The sequence below is a fragment of the Solenopsis invicta genome, chromosome 8 (assembly GCF_016802725.1).
Source record: "Solenopsis invicta isolate M01_SB chromosome 8, UNIL_Sinv_3.0, whole genome shotgun sequence".
Lineage (NCBI taxonomy): Eukaryota > Metazoa > Arthropoda > Insecta > Hymenoptera > Formicidae > Solenopsis > Solenopsis invicta.
The window spans coordinates 13,757,415-13,776,782 of NC_052671.1; the positions used below are offsets into that span (position 1 = coordinate 13,757,415).

Sequence of the window (19,368 nt, forward strand, 5' to 3'; positions counted from 1 at the left end):
AAGTTTCAATTTTGTAATTTAATTAAAAAAGGAAGAATTAAACTGGAAGAATTAAAAATTATTTTCTGTAATATTTTACTAATTCCTTAATATTTTAAAATACAATAAATAAGTAGCAAATAAACCAATTAATAATATTTACTTCTCTCTCTCTTTCTATATATATATATATACACACACACACACACAGCGAGTTGCACGAGTTGCGGTTCTATTCTAAATTCTAAATCAGGAAAATTCTAAACAATGAAAATTAAAAATATATAACATTTTGTAACAAGGTACTGTGTTTCTTTTAAACTAAACTAATTTTTTAAAATTATTTTTATGGATAGCCATATTACAACCATTTTTTTCTACCGATTATGCAGTGCATTAGATTTTTATAAATCACGTTTTAAATAATAAATGTTTTATTACTTTGAGTCTAGAATTTGTCAAACAACACTTTGACGAATGTAATGTTCAAGTTTCAATAGAAAATATTAATTATAAACAAAGTTATTCAATTAAATGAAAATGGGTGCCATATTACCCTCTTCTTTTCTACTATGTTTATATATTTATTGCATAATTTTTTATTTCTTTAAAGATTATGTCCTATAAATTTGGAAAAATAATGCAAAATGTAGGCGATATTTTCAAAAAAGCATTATCTGATAAGTATAAAAATGCAGGCCGTAATTTCAAGCAGAAAGAGAATAAGGAAATCTAAAAACTTAATTTTATTCTATATAATTTTATTCTATAGTATGCATATATTTTATTAATACAATTGATTTAATATATGTTAAATACTTAAGTGGTAATTAAACATTATAATATATTAAATAAATTAAACATTATAATATATTAAATAAGTTTTTATTTTTATTATAAAATAAAACATTTTGAATTCATAATATTGTCTAATTTTTATCTTTAATTAATCCTTAAGTGAGAAAATAAATCCTTTATATATTATGTATGATATAGAGATATAAATTCATTAAAAAAGACACCAAAAGATAAAAAAATATATAAAAATATTATCTAATATATTAAGCATGGGTGGTATTTCAAAAACGTTACCAAAAATATAAAAATTTCACAGATTGTTCTATTATTACGTTTGAGTATCTGTATCAAATTTGAACACAATTCTCTTATTGGTTTAAAAGTTATTTAATTTTTTGTTTATTCTTGATCTTATAAATAGATTTTAAACGAGCAAGTAGATCTATACCAATTTTTGCACAAATATTCATTAGAGTTTTGATCTAATTCGTAATGCTCCTTCTTCATCAAATTTGTAAAAATTGCGTTTTTTTTTTGCAAATTTGGTAAGAAAGAAACACTGAGCATTAAATCAAAATTTTTATATATACTAACAAAAATTTAATAAATATTTAATAAATATTCCAAGTAGTGCGACACCTGGCGCGTAGGAATAGTAATAGCGTTTGCGATTGGGATGCACTGGCTGCACTCAGTGTCAGGCGCGTGTTCGATTGGCAGTGCCAATGCGCACTTGGCTAGTGTCACGTGTTTGTTTGGACGCACGACACTCGCATAGTGCGCACTCAGTACGCACTAACAATAAGTGGTACAAAATATTTTGACCGTGCCAGTTCAGTGCACTGGATGCATGCAAGCATCAGTACATTATTGTAAGCAATAACGAAGTTTCAAATTTGAAAAAATGAGCAATCCGGATTTGGATCTTTTTAATATTTTGGAGACATTTTTGAAATTTTCTTCTAGTTCAAGTGAGGAAGAAGAAATAATTGCAATCTTCCGAACTAGAAGAATGATTCCAAAAACTGTAAATTATGTAGCAAGTGTGAAAAAAATGGATAATGACACCGTAAGTGTTATATCTTTTATACAAGTACATCAATTTTATACTTTTTTTAAAATATAATTAATTAATATAATTAATTATTTGATGTAATATAATAGCATTTCTTTAATAATTATATACTATTTAATTACATATAGTAAAAATCATTACTTACTGAGCACGAGATTACTTTTTCCAGGTTACTTTTTTCTTTTTTGCGTGATCTATTATAATTGATTTTGTTTACACCGAATACTTAATATTTAGTAACTTTCTATTTAATTATCTTAATAAACGCTATAAGATGTCGTTACCGAACGCACTCGATAACGTAAACCAAGTAGAAAACGACGGTTTCTAACAAATTACTGACCAACCAGTAATACTTTTCTGTAATATAGAGATGCGTACAAGCATTAAATAAATAATTAAATTAAATAGCAGTTTACTTTCGTGATATTACATTCTGATTCTTCTTTAAAGCTATGTTTTAAGTCCGGCAAAATTGCGGCACGCAATTTGGGGGAATCTTGTAAATGTTTGTAAATTCAAAAAAAATTATGCAGTAAAGCTGTTTTTGAGAAATAATGCCATATTCATTTTAGTTTCAAATATGTTTAAAGTGTTAGCATTTTTACGTTTTAAAACTTTTTTAAGATATTAAAATATTTTTTGTAATATTTTTTTAAGTAACATTTTTTGAAAAAATTATAATATTTTATGTTGTATGAAGTACGACTTGGGTTTTGCAAAAAAATTAAAGTTTCTAACACTTGACATTTACAAAGAAAAGGTAAAATATACACAAACACATACATGAAAAATATACCAATATAATATTTTTCACATTTTCCTGGGTGGAGGATTGTCAGAGATATTAGTTAGCATTGGTATACTAAATTAATTGCTAATTTAATATATTAAAGAATGGTACACAGAGTTAAAAAACAAACAGAAACTAGAAATACTCATTTCTCAAAGGAGAATTATGAATACGGTAACTGCTACTGAAGTAGCAGTTGTAAGTAGCAGTTGTATGTGATTGGTTATTACCTTTAAATCCAATCATCTCATTAACCTTCAGCTGACACACTATATTGGATTCGATATTTTGCCACACATGGGCGAACGTTATCCGACCATTTTCAACATCTCGGGACGTAAAGCATTGCATTTGAAGAATTTTTTTTTTAAATTGATACGCCAGATCAAGAAGAAGAAAGAAGAAGAATAAATAAATCCAAAAATCAATAAGTTGAATATTTGGAAAATATAGAAGAGAATATTCAAAAAATTTAGAAGAGAAAAAGTGGACGATGCATGAATGCTAAATATTTTTGTAAACAGCCCGGGTGTACGACACACAGTCATAACCCGAGGGTTACATTGCTACCTAGCCATTCAGTGAGCAATTATACAGAGAAATGTGTGCCTATTATATGCTATGGCCCTTCGTGACAAATGATGAATTCTGGAAAGGCTCTGTTCTTATCACAGGAATGTGCGCATGATATCTATCTTTGAAACGCAGCCCGGCTCCATAGAACTTTTAGAAATGGAAGGGGAATAGTATATCCCAGCAATAAGTGGAAAGCTTAAGCCAGTGTAAGCAACGTCTGAAAGACAAAATGTATTTCTGTCTTGCTCAATGATTTTTTTTTCTGCGCATGTGCTAAGGGAGTATTTTTAACTACCGATTTAACTTTATAAAATATGAATTAATTGGAAACTCTATATTACTACATAAAACATATCGGACCATTTTATGCAAAAAAAGTTAATAAAATGATGCTTATATACAGAAAATAAAAATTCTTCCTAGAAAATTCATGAAAACAATATGGTCACGTGTTGGCATCTGAAGATTATGATTGGTGAAGCGTCAGTCACTCAGCAAGATAGAAAAATACTTCTTTTAGATCTTACTTACTAATCGAGGTTTGTTTTCCCACCACCGCATTGCTCTCTCCAGTCCTCCATGCTCTTGCCTGACTCTCGCCTAGCTTTCGTTTCATTTCTTCGCGTTACCTACCTGAAGACGAGATAAGTGATAGATTTGGCAGTGATAGATTTGGCTCGCAAAAAAGGAAAATTTATTTTTACATAGATTATACATAAATACATCGATTTAAAGGTAAATAATTTAATTATTTTTTAACCAAAGTACGCTATAAAATAGTGTCGTATAGCAAGTAGATGTACCAATTCTTATTATTAAAATATCAAGCACGTGGTGAATCGTACTATGTATTTAGAAATTGTGTGCGAATAAATAAGTATTCTGGAAAAGTAATAGTCATGGAATAGTATTTATTATCTAATCATATTTAATATTGTTTAAAGATGACATTATCATTTTGCGTGTTGGGGAGGGGGGGGAAGTATTTTTATAAATTTTTAAACTATGCAGGTGATTAATTTCAAACTTGATTTACGGACATAGTAATACATATTTTATTAATGTCAACAGGAATTTTTCCAAATCAAAACAATGAAAATTATGATAATTAACCAGTTGGAAAAGTTATTTTATGAAAATAACGTGATACCGTTACAATTACTCAAAAATTAACGAGAGATTCCTATTTTTGTTACTTTTTTGGTTAATAAAGTACATATATTATATTAGAACTTTTGCAGTGAATAGAACATATCATAGAATTTTATCTTCTAGTAAAGAAATAAAGTCTAAAATTTGATATATACTATTTTTTTTACATATACTGTGTACATAAAATACACACACACACACACACACACACACACAAACTGATTCCAGTATTCAAAACCTACATCTACCTACTCTTAGGATCGTTACATTACATTGTATTGAAACTTGAAAAGATCCGGTGTGAATGTTCAGATTTTGACCTGTATGCTGCTTCGAATTATAAACTGTAACTTGCATAATTTTTCAAATTTTTTTGATAAAAATTTTAGAATAAATTCTTAAAATTATATACTTTAATAAATACAAAGAACAAAAAATTAATTTTTTTTATCTATTTTAAGTACAATCTCAAGAAGCTCATTTACTTTCTAAATTTTTTGGAGTGAAATTTCATCTAAAAGAATGGAATTCCACTCTAAAGAATTTAGAGAGTATACGATCATTTTATTTTGGATGAAATTGTAAAATTATTTAAAATTTTATTTGTTTGGTACTGTCCTTAACTTAAAATTGCATTATAAAACTATTGATTGATTTAAACAAATTATTTTACACGTTCTGAATGCAGGTTTAAATGCAACATTAGGAACAAAAAAACAATCGAATACTTTTCTTATCGTATTGTGCAATTGGTGTACGAGAAAAGGAAACAGAGGACCTTTATAATTTTTGGGAATAAGATGGACGAAGTTGATGAGACAAGACCACAACATGCAGTAAGTTTATTCTAAATTATATCATTGCAAGTGAGCTAGTATAAAAAGTCAAACAGTGATGTTTGTTAAGAGCCGGCAGAAGTAATAGGCAAACGCAATTATACCTTGTTTAAACTTTATTCGTGTAATATTCCGGCTTTATGTAACGGTGTTCGAAGTCCGACGAATTATGCGGCACGCAGTTTAAGGAGTTTGTAAAAATGTTTTTGGAGATTTTATAAAAATTAAAAATTATTATTCAACACAAAGAACTGCCGTGACTGACATAAGCTTACTAATCTTGTGTTTTTTTATGCATTTTTCTAAATACATATATGGAGTAATTATATTTTCAAATGTTTTATACATAATGCTTTTAGAAGCGTATATAATATCCTTTTCCACGGAAAAGCTGTAAAGCGATTTTATTGCGACAAAATAAGACTCCAGCCAATGTGCGAATCCGGAACTCACGAATTCCGTTCAAGAGTCCTATCACTTTGACCACCGAAACATGTGATATTATTTTCTCTCAATAGCCGATATAAGTTAAATGAACGTTCTTTTTCAGGCAACAAACAACAAACAATAACAAGTTATATTGGACTAACAAAATTACGACACACACACACACACACACACACACAAGATTAGATGGCTTATGTCATTAGTCACGACAGTTCTTTGTGCTTAATAATAATTTTTAATTTTTTCAATCTCCAAATTAAACTGTGCGCTGTATATTCATCGGACAAAAATGCATAATAATTTCTAAATTATAACAGAAATATTGCACACAAAATATTACATATTCAGCATAGTGGCATTTTATATAAAGAATCAAAAGATTTTCTACATGGTCGTAAAATATTTATATCTCAAACTTAAATTCGTCTAATTTTTGACAAATATTATTTAAAAATTATATTTCCATAAGATTATAACGTATCATTTTAGCGCAATTATTATAAAATTTTTATCAATTTGTGACGCTATTATTGTGCAATATTTGCACAACACGCTTACGGGATACTTTATTATATTTTGTCTCATAAGTGAAATAGATTTTTTTATTTTTTTAGCTTTATCTTTTATAAAGAAAGAAAGTTATCGACAGAGAAAGAGATTATTTCGCAATCACTTCAATCTTATAGATGCAAGAATATTATAACAAATGATATTTTCAACTCCTTATTCAGTAGTTAATGCATATGTATACGTGTTCAAACATATTTTGTTTTATAAAGCAATATTTTGCTTTAAGTTTTTGTTTAACTTATGATTGACTAAGCTATAAAAGTACCTATAAAGCTAGATTGTTCAACTTATTCTTTAAAATACTATAATAAATGATATTATTTGCACCTCAATTACACTATAGTGTAAAAGTAAAGGCTTTTATCAATTAAACCAACTAAACGATAATGATTAACATTTTGACAATTTTGATATTTGACATTAATATCAAATATCAAAATTGTCAAAATATCAATCGTTATCAATTTGGCATTAATATCGATATAATTATTTAAAAAATAAGGGTGCAAATAGAGGAGAAAAGGGTAATGTGACACCCATTTTCATTTTATTGAACAACTTTGTTTATAATTAATATTTTCTATTGAAACTTAAATGATTACATTTGTTAGAGTGTTCTTTGACAGATTCAAGACTTAAAGTAATGAAATATTTATTATTTAGGACGTAACTTATAACAATCTAATGTACTACATGATTGGTGGAAGAAAAAAAGTAGTTGTAATATAGCTATCCATAAAAATAATTTTAAAAAATAAGTTCAATTTAAAAGAAACACAGTACTTTGTTACAAAATTATATATATTTAATTTTCCATTGTTTAGAATTTTCCTGATTTAGAATTTTCCTGCGTTTAGAAGCTTCAGCAATACCATTAGAAATTTCATTAAAAATATCATTTTATCCCTGTTTAACATTAAACAACAAGTATAAAATATTATCTCTAATGTTTCAAAACACCGCTCTTTACGATAACAATACAGAAATATTTCGATATAAAAATTTTGTTTAAAAAACCATATTAACAAAATTCCATGTTATTGTTTTAACTTTGTATAACTCGAAATGTATACGGCCAAATAAAAGTTAAATAAACAAAAAACACTTGAGTGTATATATCTTCGTGTAATAGTACAAATTTAAGAATAATGTGGAAGTGTATGTAATTAAAGGTTAAAAGTGTACCTTAAAAAAGTTTAGCAGCGCTCAAATGTATAAATGCCTTATAACAATTGTCACTTATTATATTATTTGCTTATTATAAATGATACTATAAAATTTGGAGACTTGACGCATTTCCATTTAAATCCGTGTAACTTCGTAAACAATTTGTAAACCGTTTAATGATTTATCAATCTCAAAACTAGAAATTTCAAACTTTAAAATGCTTTTTTGATCATTTTTTTACTATTATTTTTTGCAAAGTTACACTTTCTTAAATTTCGCCTATTTTAGAAGTCAAAATAGGTTTTGGTGTCGAGTGTATAATCATATATTATCACATATGGCCATATAATATTATTCAAGATATCACACTTTCAATTCTTCCATTCATAAGTATATATTTATTAACAAATATACACAAATAAGAGACATTCTTTCCCGGATATTATTATTCATATCTTTCTTCATTTTTCAGGAAAAAATGATAGTTGACGAGCTTTGCTTACAGTATAATAATATTAGTCGATATCCTTATGTCGACAAATTGTCCATTCCAGGTTGGAATACTAAGAAGGATATTCCTATGCCTATTGACCTTATTTCTCAACATGCAATGAAAAGCTTTAATTACCCATGTCAACGAAAGCATTGTCGCATTTGTTTTGCTCAAAGAGTTGAGCCATCTACAGGAGATGGAGGGGAAAGATTTTTCGTATGTTTACTAGTATTTTTCCTAGGATAAAAAAATTAAATCTGCCATTATATAATCATATTTATCAGATCAAACTATAAAATCCGCAAATTTTTATCAGACTAAATGTAAACAGACATAATCAGGTTTAATCAGTTCAATTATTTATCGAATGTATTCGGTTTATAAAAATGCTTATTCAAATTAGTAATATAAGTTATATTATTATTTATATAAAACTGTAAATAATTTAAAAATTTTTTAACACAATATATTAAATAATAATAAATTCAGAATTTTTCATTTTTCAAAGACCAGAGAGGTACATACAAAGCTTTTTTATTTTTATTTTATCGTCACCTATAAGCTGCACCCAGTAAGCAAACATTTCTGTGATGTCATTACAACGTTATTTAGTAATATGTAACGTTTCCAAAAATGTTGTATTTAACATTGTAATCAACATCATTATGAACAAACTTTGACATTGATTTAGAAGTTTCTGTAACGTTGAAGTAACAATTACAATTAACATTTTGCTAACGTTCTTTTGATAATGTTTATTATATAACATTATATAACATTACTCATAGAGCACACTAATTTTGTATCAACATCTCAACAATGTTTAATGTAAATATCAATATAAATATTTCTCTAAAATGTAAATATTAATATAGTTTCATTACATAATTCCAATGCAAAACATTATTTTCGTAGCATTTTAAAACATTTTTCGCAAAGAAGAATTTCGGGAATTTTTCTTGGAAATTTCCAAATAGCCACCCATCCAAGTCGAGACCGCGGTGAACGTTGCTTGACTTCTGCGACTGCTGCAAACTAGATTCCTCGTGATGATCTGTGAATACTTTATACTAATACGTGTGTATAACTATTGATTTGGTGAATATATGTAGAAATATGAAACTTAATGAATTTTATATTATCACACGCATTTACTCAATGATAATAAATGGTCGGCTGATTTCATTAATAAATTTCTTAATTTCTTACTATCGAACACTATTGAACAATTTTTCGGCAATTGAAATCCGTTCAAAGAAACACACACTTTATTATCGCACAGCATGCATTTATCCAACGTTATCAAAAGCAATCGACGGCGATTTGATTGATGGTTAAGCATGGTTATACAATTTCATTGCAAAGCAACGATTCAAAAACATTTAATGCAATATTATACAAAAACGTTGAAAAAATATTTGAAACAACATTATTGAAACGTTTTTTAAACATTCGGAATTATCACATTATTAGATAATGTTTTAAAAACATGTATACAATATTATATAAGAACGTCGACAAAGGTCACAAGAAATCAATGTTTCAAAACGTTTATTTAATGTTCCTTGTTTACTGGGCAGTATACTAAATATTAATCAATAAAAATGTATTCTGTATAACTTTTATACTATGTACTTAGCTAATATTTTTTGTTTATAAAAAGCTACTTGATTTTTCCAATTTAAATTTTTATCATAACTTGCCTTTATATAAAAAAGTGTTTAATTCAATACCTTTTATATACTATGTTAAAGGATGGTTTTATTTTTCATCAGTTGAATTTTCCCGCAAGAACCTCCAAAATGGTTACAATCCACAAAAAAAGTTTCTGTCAAATTTTACTTATATTAAACTCGAATTCCCTTATATTCTACATTATTAATATTGGTTTCTAAAGTATTTTTCACAAAAATACGAACAGAGAACATTTCTTTTTTTTAATGTGTATCTACAATCCTCTTTATTTATCTCACTGTAATATAGTACTCAATCCTGCTTTACAACAAATCCAAGTTAAAGTAGCATATCTTGCCACGCGGCAAACATTCCGCGTTTAGTGATCAGGAATTAATATAATTATACAGGGTGTCCCATTTTAAAAAACGCACTTCGATAATTCTTTAATGAAGCATTTTTAGTAAAAATGTTTCAGACAAAATGGTTTTGAGGGAGACATAAGATGGTGTTATTAATTTGACCTTGAATAGTTGCTTTAAGGTCACGTGAAGGACAGCTTTAATTTTTTAAATAGGACTGCCTACTTTTTATTACATATTTTTGTAGCTTATCTTGAGACCTTTCCAAAACACTACAAGAAAGTTTATTTTTGTTAAGTATTTTCCGAGTTGTGACACTTGAAAGTTACAGTACACCGTAGCTTTCAAGCCTCACAACTCGGAAAATATTTAACGAAAATAAACTTTCTTGTAGTGTTTTGGAAAGGTCTCAAGATAAGCTACAAGAATATGTAATAAAAAGTAAGCAGTCCCATTAAAGAAATTAAAGCTGTCCTTCACGTGACCTTTAAGCAACTATTCAAGGTCAAATTAATAACACCATCTTATATTCCCTCGAAACCATGTAACTTTTATCTGAAACATTTTTATGGAAAATGCTTCACTGAAGAATTATCGAGGTGCGTTTTTTAAAATGAGACACCTGTATATAACCATGTTAAACATATATGACCAGAAGTAGGGTAAAGTAGGTATATACGCTGTAACTATCAAAAATTTAATTTATCAAGTATTATTTATTATGTTTAAAAAAAATAAATTATACCAATGAAAGCTTCATCATACTGTTTACTATTATAAAAAAAATTTTTTATATGAAATATTTCTTTTTTTCTACTTGAAAAAGAAACTAAAAGAAACCCTTGCATTTTTGTCATATAAAAAAAGTGGCGGAATTTATGACTACTCATATGTAAGATACATGGCGCTTCAATAATTTACAAATAACATTTACAAATATTATATAAAATAACATAATGACTTACAAAATACAATATGTTTACAAAGTTTATTAGGAAATAAGAACAGTAAATATGTATACAAAGAAATAATAATGATATATTGAAACAATTAATATGCACAGACATCAACAGAGTGCAGATATGTGCACATTGTGTTTTCAACATAGTGCTCAACATAGGGCAAGTGTTGCTTTCCAATCACACAGCGTCTGTATTACAGCATAAATCCCGCTCGCTGAAAAAGCCGTAACTATATCCCAAACAAATGGAATATACAAGATATCAAACTAAATGAAGAATACAATAACTATACACTTGTATCTTACTTGTATTCCATCCTTTACTATCGCTCTACATTTATATATCATGAAATAATCATTATGCCTTTTCTACAGTAATCATTTTACGTAGGTGGTAATAAACGATCGCCTTACTTCTACATAAAAAAAATTAATTCAATTTACGACATTTTCGTTAATATTAACAATAAAAAACTCTAATTACAATACAATACTAATATAGCATAAAGACACATCACAAAGTGATTGTGAGCAAACTATCTGTATTCCTTCTATTTTTTTTCTGACTGCTATGGCCTACATTTCCCCGCGGCGTAAATACCGACTTTACCCTACATATCAGAAGTCATACATAAGCATCTTTGATCAGATACAAGTTAATCATCCAAGATATAATTTCATTTTGGTCAAATCTAATCCTTTTTTCTAAGTAATTATATTCTTATTTTATGCTGCAAAAAGATAAAATTTGATATTTTTTTTATTTAACATTTTTAATATAGCATACACAAATTATGCAAAATGAAAAATTGGATGCAGATGATTATGAACATCACGAGATGAATTTTACAAGTATGAAATATTTGAAATAATATTGTTAAAGAAAATATATTACCATTTAAAAGAAATTATAATTGTTTTTTCTATTTTGCAGATTTCGAGTATCATGAAGCTGTATATCCACTCAGAATCTCTTTATTTGGTGATATTACGAGGTCATGGATTCATCGAATTTGGGCTAAAGACTCTGATGATAAGTGGTCTCCGTTAGGGTGTTATTCAAACGGATTGGCATGTAAAACAATTTATACAACAACTGGAAAAGTATTAACTGTTATTTTATGGCCGTGTTACTTTAAAACCAAGATGCTGAGATTAGAATTTTGGAGTAGAAGCAAGTATCAGAGACGAATTGCACTAATGCTTATTGGTACATCACATTTGATACTTCCTAGAAGACTTGGACAAGCAAATCCACATTGTTTATTTGATTTGTTGAATAAGATTAGTTCTTACGTATATCGTGCAAGGGAAAACTTTGAATTTGAAATAAATACAGACGTACTCGAAAACAAAGATATTTTGCAAGGGGAAACACCATTTATACGTTCTTGTTTAACAAAAAGCGGATGGAAGAATTTATGGAATCATTATGTCATTTGTGAAAGGTATAACAATCGATATTAATAACGTTTTCGATTACATTGAGTTTGAACTTAATACGAGATGGATTAGCAGTGTCACCTACCGGAACCGTCCAATTAGAAAATAGAGGATTAAACGGAGCGCAGGATCGAAATCATATTAACCGACGTAGAAAAAGAAGAAACGATTTAGAAGGAGTTGCAAAGCAGATTATGAAAAGAACATTTTACTAATTTTAAATGCCATAATAGAAATAAATTGCACAAAGATTCTGAAACATCTGATGATGTGGACAAGTTCCAAAATAAGACAAAGTCTGTTGGCATGTTCAGATTTGACGGAAGAAATGAATCAGGATTTGCTCTTTGTGCTCGTTTCTGCTGCCGATCTGCTATCAGATTGCTCGTAAGCGCAGAACCTACTCGAGATTTTTCCTGATAATCTACTGACATAAAATGTCAGCAGAATCTGCTACAGATCTTGAACTTAATGCACACATAGCTATGGTTCTAGTATCAGATCTGATTAAAGCTGCTAATCGACACTCAGACTACACGCAGTTCCTTATTGTGATGCTATAATGATCAAGATCCATGAGGCATAATTCTAAGATGTGAAATATGATTTTGGAAGAGAAGGAACAAACAAAATTTGTTCGCGGCCAATTTGTATATCTAATGTAAAAGTAAATGCTAATATAGAAGTTTCTAACTCACTTGAAAGCATACGTTATTATTTCCTTTCTTTTTAAATAAAATTCGACCAACGATTACACTAGAAGAATAGATACGACCTTCGGCATATATGTGTCTTTCTTTAAAGACAAAGACTTTTAAGTCCTTTAAGACGAAGAATAAACGAAATTTACAGCCGCGCGCTCCGTTCATTATATATCGATAGTTCAAACTCACTGCGACCGAAAACGTTATAATATTCTCAATCTTTTCTTATATTTCTAAAAATGAAAATTATTTTGTTGCAATTTTACATTTGTAGAGAAATAGTAAAAACTTTTCGTAAGGGTTTGCTCGGACACAAGCATATATCTCAGGAAATAATTCCAGATCAAGTGCAATGTTATATGGAGATTTATAAGCATTGCACTTCATATAACAATTATTTGAATTATGAAGAGTTATCCGAAGATATTAAACTCTTATGGGAAGAATCCAAGAAGTCGTCACTCTGCAATTTTTCTAAGCTACCTGTAAAGTATTACAAAAAGTCTATATTTCACTCTATTAATTTATTGTAATGTTGTTATTTCATATACTAAAGTTGTCTCTTTTATTTTTACAGGATGAAATAATAATTAAAATATTGGGGAATTTAGATTTAAAGTCATTATGCCGTGTGAGTGGTGTAAATAAACGCTTTAATTATTTATCACGAGATACTCAACTTTACAAAAGTCTGAACATACGAAATATACATTACACGTATGAGCGCTTTAATTTCGATGATATATTTCTTTACTTTGCACCCAGATGTAAATATTTGACACAATTGGATTTGTCATACTGCGACTTTTCCGTTGCAAACTTTAATACATTCCTTGCTACTTGCGGCAAATTTATAACGGATTTAAAATTAAATTACTGCAAATTTATCGACAATTCTGCTGTACTTCAAATTTCCAAGATATGCAAGAATTTAAAAGGTATAAGTAAAAAATAATTATGCAATAATTGTAAGAATTACGAGTAAATATTATATGGCTGATGTAGAAATAAATATATATACAATATACATTTCTTTCAGGATTGGATTTAAATACTGTTTATAGTCTAAAATTCACAGAATTATCTCATCTTGTAAATTTAAAGTTTCTTGAGCGTTTACATCTTCAGTATATAGAATCTATACATAACGATACTCTTTGCGAAATACTGCAGAGTAATCAACAAATGCGCGACTTAAATTTAGCATACACGTACGAAAGGTTTGGGAAATACGCAATAAGATGGACAACTTTATGTCCAAATTTAGAAAAACTAAATTTAGAAAGAGCATATTTAACATTGCAAGATATTGATGCCCTTGCCAATTTCAAGAATTTGAAGGAAGTGAATTTTAGCCGGGTGTACGTACATAATAAAGTTCTTTTTTTAGTATTATCCTTTATTGAATTGTATATATTTAGTACTATCTTGTGTGCTTCTTATAATAACTATTGTATCTTGTTCTTCTGTTTGCGATTAAAAAAACTATAATAATGGTATAACTTTTGTTTAGTTTCCCATTTTGGATGTCGGACCGCCAGCAGCACAGCATAGCCTACTATAGGAATAGTTTCCATAAATTGTTTTCCTCCTGTCAACGCTTGGAAAAAATCGACTTGAGCTTTAATCACAAGCTCACTGATCATGAATTAGAAACTCTATCGCTGTGCAAAAATTTAAAATGTTTAAAGTTGATAGCTGTATCCGATGTACCTGACATAATTTTCCTGCAATGTCCTAAATTGGAAGTTATCCATGTTTCGCGTGCAGAAACGAAACATTTAACTAATCAATGGAACGAAAGATATCAGCATATAACAATTGTATATTACGAGGGTTTATTTTTCTAGTGGAATTAAAATTTTATATGTAGTGAAACTAAAATTTTGTCCAATTTAATGAACTAATTTCTTTTAATTTTGTTTTTTGAATTTTATTAAATGTGTACTTTATTTCCAGAAACATTTTGTTACATTAAATAAACAATTGATTACATATAACAAAAATCGTTATTTTTAAATTGAATTACTCTGTACATTGATATTAAATAAAGTGATGTTAAATAAAAGTTTATTTGAGTATAAGATATTATTTATTAAAATAAGAGAAATCTGTTTTCTTAAGGGGATATTTCCGTGTAACGGGTTAAAAAAATCTAAAAAAATTTTTGTTTCATATTTTTATAGTTTGAAATCTCAAAAGTGTGTCCCTAAAATATTAAGACAAAATTCATTAAATTGACGAAGTTATAAAGGTTTAAAAAATTACACAAATGTAGTGCACATATGTGGCTATAACGTCATCCACGATCGTTTTGATATCTTTAAAATTGCTTTTTTTTACTGCAAAGTGTTAGAATTTTATAATAAAAATCAGACTATTACACTTTAAGTGCTGCCATTTTATCAACTTTTTTTCAAATTAATTTCTTTTGGATGATGCCATAGCCACATCCATTAGGAACAAAAGAAAAGAAATTTATGTATTTTAGTTGACTAGGACGAAAGCAATCGTGGCGCCAGATGGAGGAGAATTGTAAAATTGCACTTTCTTCATTCATTTGTATTTGTCATAATTCTTAATAAAAAATTTAAAAAAAAATTGAGATGCTTCTTCAAAGATAAATAAATATAAGTATAAAACATTAAATCTATAAATCTAACCATTTACTTAAAATTAATTCTTAAAAATCACCTTGAAAACAGGTCGTCACACGAAAATACCTTCTTAAAACAAACACCCAAAAATATAAAAAATAAAATTTATATTAAGAGGATTTGGCAGTCAAAAATAAAACTTTTCTTTATAAGTCAATTGCAAAGATATGGTTCTTGAACAAATCTTGGACTTAATCTTATTTCTAGCTAAGCAAAATCTTTCCGTGATTCTCGGAAAAGCATTGACAGCATAAATAACAGTGATAACTTTCTAGAATTAATAAAACTTAAAGAAAATATGATCCTGTAATAAAAGAACGTCTAGTACGTTTTTATCTAGATAGACAGCGTTTGCCAACTTTCTAATACTTATCACCTGATATTCAAAATGAGTTTATTAGAGTAAAGTTGCCTTTTATTTGAGATTTTTAATATGAGGTAGCGAGGTTTCTGCTACAGAAATAAACGCATGTGATTGATACCATCATAAACTTATTAGTCTTGAAGTGAAATCTATTTAGTAGAAGACTTCATTATTAGATTCATTATTAGATCATGCGTGCAGTCGTTGAAAAAATTTTTTTAATTGGATATTGTCAAGATTTATTGAGATGAGTCTTTAAATCTTGTTTATTATAAAATAAACAAATATTTGAAAACTCGTAATATGATACACTCAAAAAATCCCATTTATTATTGCACATTCTGACTTCGAGAGCTTTTCAAAATGCTATAATAAAGTTTTTTATTGAGGATTTTCGAATTTTGAGGCTTGAAAGTTATGGCTTTCAGCATTAGTACTGAGACTCTAAAATATCTCGAGGAGAATAGATTTTGGAGAAAAATGTTACGCACAAATTCTTTTTGAGTATCAAAACAGCTATTTAATTGGTCAACTAGATTTTGAGTCTGAAGTTTAATTAAAACTAGTAAGATCTAAGTTGATAAGACCCATCTCATATAAATAAAACCTTTGTGTCTTATATTAGGAACCCTTTTTTGAATTAGCAAAATCGGCAATTTTGATAAAAAATTTCATATACAACAAAATTACAACTATTATTAGTTGCTAATATTCGGCGATAAAACTTAAATGTATTTATTATAAATTGGATATAACAATAAAAATTAATGGTTTTAAATTAATTAAAAACCTTTAAATAAAGGTATCTCATAATAAATGACTTTACCTTATGTATACATATATACAATAATATATTTCTTGTGCATGTTCCTATACATATATCCTTTTCTAAAGTTTTTATATCTTTCATAAAAGTTTTGGATTTGGCCAAAATTAAAAATCGACCGAATATTCGGTTTTGTCAAAAATAAAAAAAGTGGTTTTGTTCGAGCTCTACTGACTAAAACATTTCTCTTGCAGAATTTTTGTAATTTAGAATTGGGTACTCGTTGAATTTTTGATTTCTTATTTTAGTTTAGAGACTCATTTGTGATAACATTCTCCATGGGGAGAATCGCTTTCTACGAAGTACTTCTTTTTAAAAAAACTACCTCGCTCCTGTTTTTGATTCGGGATTCTTTCGTGGGACTTTTCCGTGGAGACATGGAAAGCCCTAAAGGCGGTCCCTAAAAGTTAATTTCCCCCTCTCTCCCTTGTCCGAAGAATGAAGAAACAAGCGCACAAGACACAAGATTAAGAGTGCAAGCTGAAGATTCTTTCGGAAACCGTTGGAGTTAGTTGTCGGGACGACAACTTAGAAGAAGAGGAACAGTGTTACGCTCGGTATTGATAATCTAGCTCTAGCGCGTGAACGAAATATCGATTGACGATTGGCTGTCGTCTATCTTTGTCTCTGGTTTCTGGTTTTGAATACGAACTGACATATTGAATTAAATACCGTTATTTTACAAGCTTATTATTTATTTCTCGAGCGTATGTAAGTGTTTTAATACGTAAAATAAAACTTGTTACTTGTATATTAATTTGTTAGCGCGTTTTTTGATAAACGTTACGAGAAAACATTGAGTTCTTCTGAACAACTAATTTGTTTTTTGACGAGTATTAGAGTTCTTGATATAAAAAACTTTTTTGATTGAAAGAAAAAAAGATAAAATGTATGTCAAATCCAAATATTTCTGAATAATATATACAATTCTTTTTGACGAGTTCTAGAGTTCTCGATACATTTTAGAAATAGTTTTGTTCAAAAACGTAACAAAAAACCGGGTTTAAATTCTCAAAGGTGATATAAAAAAAATAGTTGAAACTTTAAAATATCAATTTTACATAATTTTCTCATTAAGATTTTTGATAGAATTCTGCGGCGGCTATTCAGAACACTCCACAGGACTTCCAGAACTCATAAAAAATTTTTTCAGACTTCAAAACTATAAGGTCGACATCGTGAAAAATTCTTTAAGAGCTTCTAGAAGTTCTGTTGAGTGTTCTGAATAGCCGCCGCGCAAATCTATTAAAAATCTTAATGAGAAAATTACGTATATAATATTATAAAAATATAATAATAATTATATGTATTATTATGTATATAAAATAATAATTATTATAATATATTATAAAAAAACTGATGTTTTTAAAGTTTTAATTATTTTTTGATATTACTTTTGAGAATTTATTCCTGATTTTTTTTACGTTTTCGGACAGAACTATTTCTAAAATGTATTGCAAATTCTAGAACTCGTCGAAAGGAATCGTACATGCTATTCAAAAATAATCGGATTTGACATACATTTTTATTTCTTTTATTTTTTTTTCTTTTAAACAAAAAGTTTATTTTATATCGAGAACTTAGTACTCGTTAAGACATTAAATTAGCTATTTAGAACTATTCGATGCTAGTGTTGGGTGTGAAATTAGCACTCCTATTTTCAAAATTTATTTTCTTTGTTATAATAGACAGAACTATTTATAAAAACTATCAAGAACTCTTCCTTTTTTTTGCAAATAATCCAAAACTCTTAACAAAACTACGATTTTGTATCATAGGTGTGCCAACTTCACACATCCAAGAAATCACTTGTTCTTTTAGCAGAATCGCGTCTAACGTTACATACAAATACACGATACATGTAAAAAAAATTACTACATTAATTTTTCTTGTATGGAGTCTACTTTACTTGCTAATAATAAAAGAGAAACATTTTAATATATCCATTATATTTTTGAGTTACATATAATTCGTTTTGGCAACATTTTCCATTAGGTAAATCAAATCGTGATAGCCGATGGTCTCTCGCATCCGATCGGACAGGATGCGACGCATCGACATAGCACTTAGATTTATCGAAGAGCTGGTATAATTGAAAAAGGAGAGTAACAACGATGATTTAATACCTGTCGCTTTTTACCACGTACGACCGTTCATTGCTTCAAATCGACTCGAGGGAGCTTTTCGGGATCGATAGCTCTCTCTCTCTCTCTCTCTCTCTCTGTCTTTCATCGACTATTCCGCGGTTGATTCGTTCGCGTCGCATTGTTTCTGATTTCTGAATCAGAAGAGCGATCCGTATCACTGCGAGAGCAATTAAAGAATTGTCAACTGTCATATAAACAGTATATAATATTGGTTATTAAGGATAGGAACACTTTATTGTACGGATATTGTTCGCTTTTCATGCGATGATAATTGAACAATGTTAAAACAATGGACAAAGTATGGAAAGGACTCTAAAGCAAAAAGTACTATGCTCTTTATAGCT

The 19,368-nt window shown here is 28.4% G+C and overlaps 2 protein-coding genes across 2 annotated transcripts; both read left to right on the top strand.

The window, feature by feature from the left end:
• Positions 1 to 13,303: 13,303 nt before the first annotated feature.
• LOC120358473 lies at positions 13,304 to 13,985 on the top strand. The gene is made up of 2 exons (XM_039452836.1): positions 13,304 to 13,515; positions 13,608 to 13,985. The coding sequence occupies exons 1-2, from the start codon at positions 13,390 to 13,392 to the stop codon at positions 13,983 to 13,985; spliced, it is 504 nt and encodes a 167-aa protein (XP_039308770.1). The 5' UTR covers positions 13,304 to 13,389.
• A 100-nt stretch (positions 13,986 to 14,085) lies between these two features.
• On the top strand, positions 14,086 to 14,893 carry LOC120358519. Its single transcript, XM_039452979.1, has 2 exons — positions 14,086 to 14,391; positions 14,544 to 14,893. Exons 1-2 carry the CDS (start codon positions 14,216 to 14,218, stop codon positions 14,878 to 14,880), a joined length of 513 nt encoding a protein of 170 aa, XP_039308913.1. The 5' UTR covers positions 14,086 to 14,215; the 3' UTR covers positions 14,881 to 14,893.
• Positions 14,894 to 19,368: the final 4,475 nt, after the last annotated feature.

Coding starts and splice junctions, on each gene's coding strand:
- LOC120358473 (XM_039452836.1), top strand. CDS start 13,390: ATGGAGATTTATAAGCATTGCACTTCATATAACAATTATTTGAATTAT. Junction 13,516..13,607: donor GCAATTTTTCTAAGCTACCT/GTAAAGTATTAC, acceptor TTATTTTTACAG/GATGAAATAATAATTAAAAT.
- LOC120358519 (XM_039452979.1), top strand. CDS start 14,216: ATGCGCGACTTAAATTTAGCATACACGTACGAAAGGTTTGGGAAATAC. Junction 14,392..14,543: donor GAAGTGAATTTTAGCCGGGT/GTACGTACATAA, acceptor ACTTTTGTTTAG/TTTCCCATTTTGGATGTCGG.